This window comes from Cryptomeria japonica, chromosome 11 (genome assembly GCF_030272615.1).
Source record: "Cryptomeria japonica chromosome 11, Sugi_1.0, whole genome shotgun sequence".
Lineage (NCBI taxonomy): Eukaryota > Viridiplantae > Streptophyta > Pinopsida > Cupressales > Cupressaceae > Cryptomeria > Cryptomeria japonica.
Window position 1 is genome coordinate 21,998,407 of NC_081415.1, and position 2,997 is coordinate 22,001,403.

The window sequence follows — 2,997 nt, forward strand, 5'->3', positions numbered from 1 at the left end:
GCTTAGATCATTAGAGAAGACATATATCATGAGAATTGAAATCACTCAATCATAATTAGATTCCATATTATAATAAGCCAAAAATACTGACTCACACATAGGTACAATTCATACAGTATCATCCCACTTCAATATACATCCAGACAAATCTCATAATGAATAACATGTCACTAAATCAGATACGGAAAGCACATAAAAAATCTCAACGCACCAGTAAAACAAATACAACTGCACTCAAGTGACATAAGTTTCCACGAGTCATTTCTGTACATAATCGAGCATGTTTCTGTATATATCTGTGAACCAAGCATGATGATCCAACAGTCCATGCTGTGGTTTCATCAGTCTACGCTAGTATTAACCATGTTTCTATATATACCTGTGTAAAAAAGCATGATGATACAACAGTTCATGCTATGGTTTCAACAATGATAGTATCAAGCATGATTACTGTCAACTCTATTTCAGATAAATAAAAAACATATAAAACTAAAATATTAAAGAAAATTAACCAAGATCGATCGGCATTTCACTGTATGAAATATAACAAAACATATAAGCAGATCGGCAGAAAAAAGCACTGCATTGATCTACCGATACCAATTTTCTATATCAACCCTTAACTTATTGGTTTTAAATTTCATAGAAACATATAGCACAATAAGAAAGAGAGCACAATTTTCCTACCCTAATAAATATATGTTTTATTTATTCAAAACAGAGAAAAACACAAACATAAGCAGAGCTTAAAACAGAAAAAATGATTATCCATCAAATCACAATGTATAGTGAAATTTATTGAAATTATGATGAACCTACGCTACAACCCTCCCCCAACACAATGAACTATAGACTGCACTACAGGACAACATAATGACCAAACTACTAGTTTTCATTCTAAAACCTATGAAGAAAACCATTTGCCCATTCTACTTCCCATACTAAAAAAGATTGTTATTTGAGATCCTAAATTTGCTTATTCATGAGGGATATCCCAAACTTTCAGCCGTCGCTTCCATCGCTTTCCTCTTCCCAGGAATGCAGGGACAAAGTAGTCCTGGGAGATTGTTGAGATGCATCCCAATTTCGCTTCTCTTCGTTGAAGAAACTGTCATTTTCTTCGCTTTCCTCTTCCCAGGCAAGCAAAGGCAAGGTTTGCTTCTTTTCGCTGATGAACAAACTGTCATTTCCTTCGCTTTCCTCTTCCCAGGCAAGCAAAGGCAAGGTAGTAATCCTATGAGATTCCTTTGCATTGATCCTGTAAGTCAGATACACCATATTACTGCCTCCTGTAAGCTCTCGTCCACTTGTCATGTCACAAACATACCCCTGAGGGGGACGATCAAGTACAGTCCATGAGGATTGCCCAATAGGCGCACTAACGTGAACAGCAATGGAGAATACCTTTGGCTTGAAACAGAATAAAACCCTATCAACCAGTTCCTTGAGTTCAACATCTTGCGGACCGTAACCCATTGATTCAAAGCTCGCATAACTAAATCCATCCTCAGGAGTTACATGGATTGTAGAAACAGCATCCCCTTCAATTGCATTCATGGAGTATCCACAGGGATCAAACTCAAAGTCGCAAATGTTAGAGCCGGGTAGAATATCACGGATCCCTGAATTAAGAGTCATTTCACTTGCCGACTTGATATTGCTCTTGTAAAACAGAGAAGCACGCTCACGGTCCAGCTGTGTCATGCACATCTCAAGAGTAAATACAGGTTTACAGTCCTCATTAGATGCGCCATTATCTGCACAAGCAGAATAAATATGCCAATTGTAATTCTTATCAGAATCTCCCATCACATAAGCTCTTCCACCAGAACCAAGCATTCCAAAATATTTCTCCAAGTATGACACTTCCTCTGCAAAGCTGCGATGAGGAAAAGACTGTGCTCCAGTAAAAATAAATGTCCCTCTGGTATACTTCACATTCTTTACAGAGAGAGACAAACCACTTGCACTGCTCAAAATTTGAGGAATTGAAAGAAGTAGCTTTGTGGTTCCACAGGTCTTCAGGACTATCTTGAATGGATAGATAAACATACTTGATTCTGAGAGAACATATGAATCAAGATGCTCATTTGACAGCTCAGATACAATAGTGCATTCAGCAAGTTTCAGAATTTCATCCAGTTGAGGACGAGTGAGGGCTCTTAAACCTCTGCCCTCAGGATCAGCAAAGAATGTAGTAGGAAAGAATTCTATCTCAAGTCTCTTTTCGAATCCTTCAAATCCAATTGCAGACATTGTAGGAGTAGCAGAATCTCCAGAAGACACACCCATCTTGAACTATTTTTAAAAAGTGCTGTAATTTGCCTTTGCCGGGAAGAGTAAGCTAAGAATTGACAGAAAGAAATGGTATTTTGTAACAGGAAACTTTCAAAGCGTTGGGGGAGAAATTGCCAGTCCACAGAACTGAGGAGCTAATCTGCCAGCCGTGCAGTAGAGCCACAAACCAGCTCCTAGCATACAGAATTATTGAAAATAAAGTAAACTACTCCTACACTACAGATGCTGGAAATAGAGAATATCAGGATGGCTTGCGCACGCACTGCATGAAGAAAGAGATGAAACAAACAAACATATGTTAATATGTTAAAAAGCATTCATATGTAAGAAAAACAGATGGTCTCGACAACATTATCCATTTCCAACTTGGATCAAACAGCAGCTTCTTCTTTCAAATGCATTTATAACTGCTACTAAAATAACATAACAAACAATAAGAATGTCTTTACTTACGTTTGAGTATGCAGCAGATCGGAAGATGTCAATGCCACCGTGAGGTCGAACGTCTTCAATCTTGTAGCCTAAGGGGGTTTCGTATTGGGGATAATTACTACTAGACTTCTTCTTACCACCTTTGGACTCCATCACAACATTCAGACTCTCTGCAACGCAATCAAAAACCTGTTAGAATCATAACATTGAACTCGAAACAAAGATTACATTATGTGTAGACATAGCTCAAGCATGGCCACACACCAT

At 38.1% G+C, this 2,997-nt stretch overlaps 1 protein-coding gene across 1 annotated transcript; it reads right to left on the bottom strand.

The window, feature by feature from the left end:
• Nucleotides 1-746: 746 nt before the first annotated feature.
• LOC131060325 (S-adenosylmethionine decarboxylase proenzyme) lies at nucleotides 747-2,554 on the bottom strand. The gene has a single exon (XM_057993502.2). It carries the CDS (start codon nucleotides 2,290-2,292, stop codon nucleotides 1,003-1,005), a length of 1,290 nt encoding a protein of 429 aa, XP_057849485.2. The 5' UTR covers nucleotides 2,293-2,554; the 3' UTR covers nucleotides 747-1,002.
• Nucleotides 2,555-2,997: the final 443 nt, after the last annotated feature.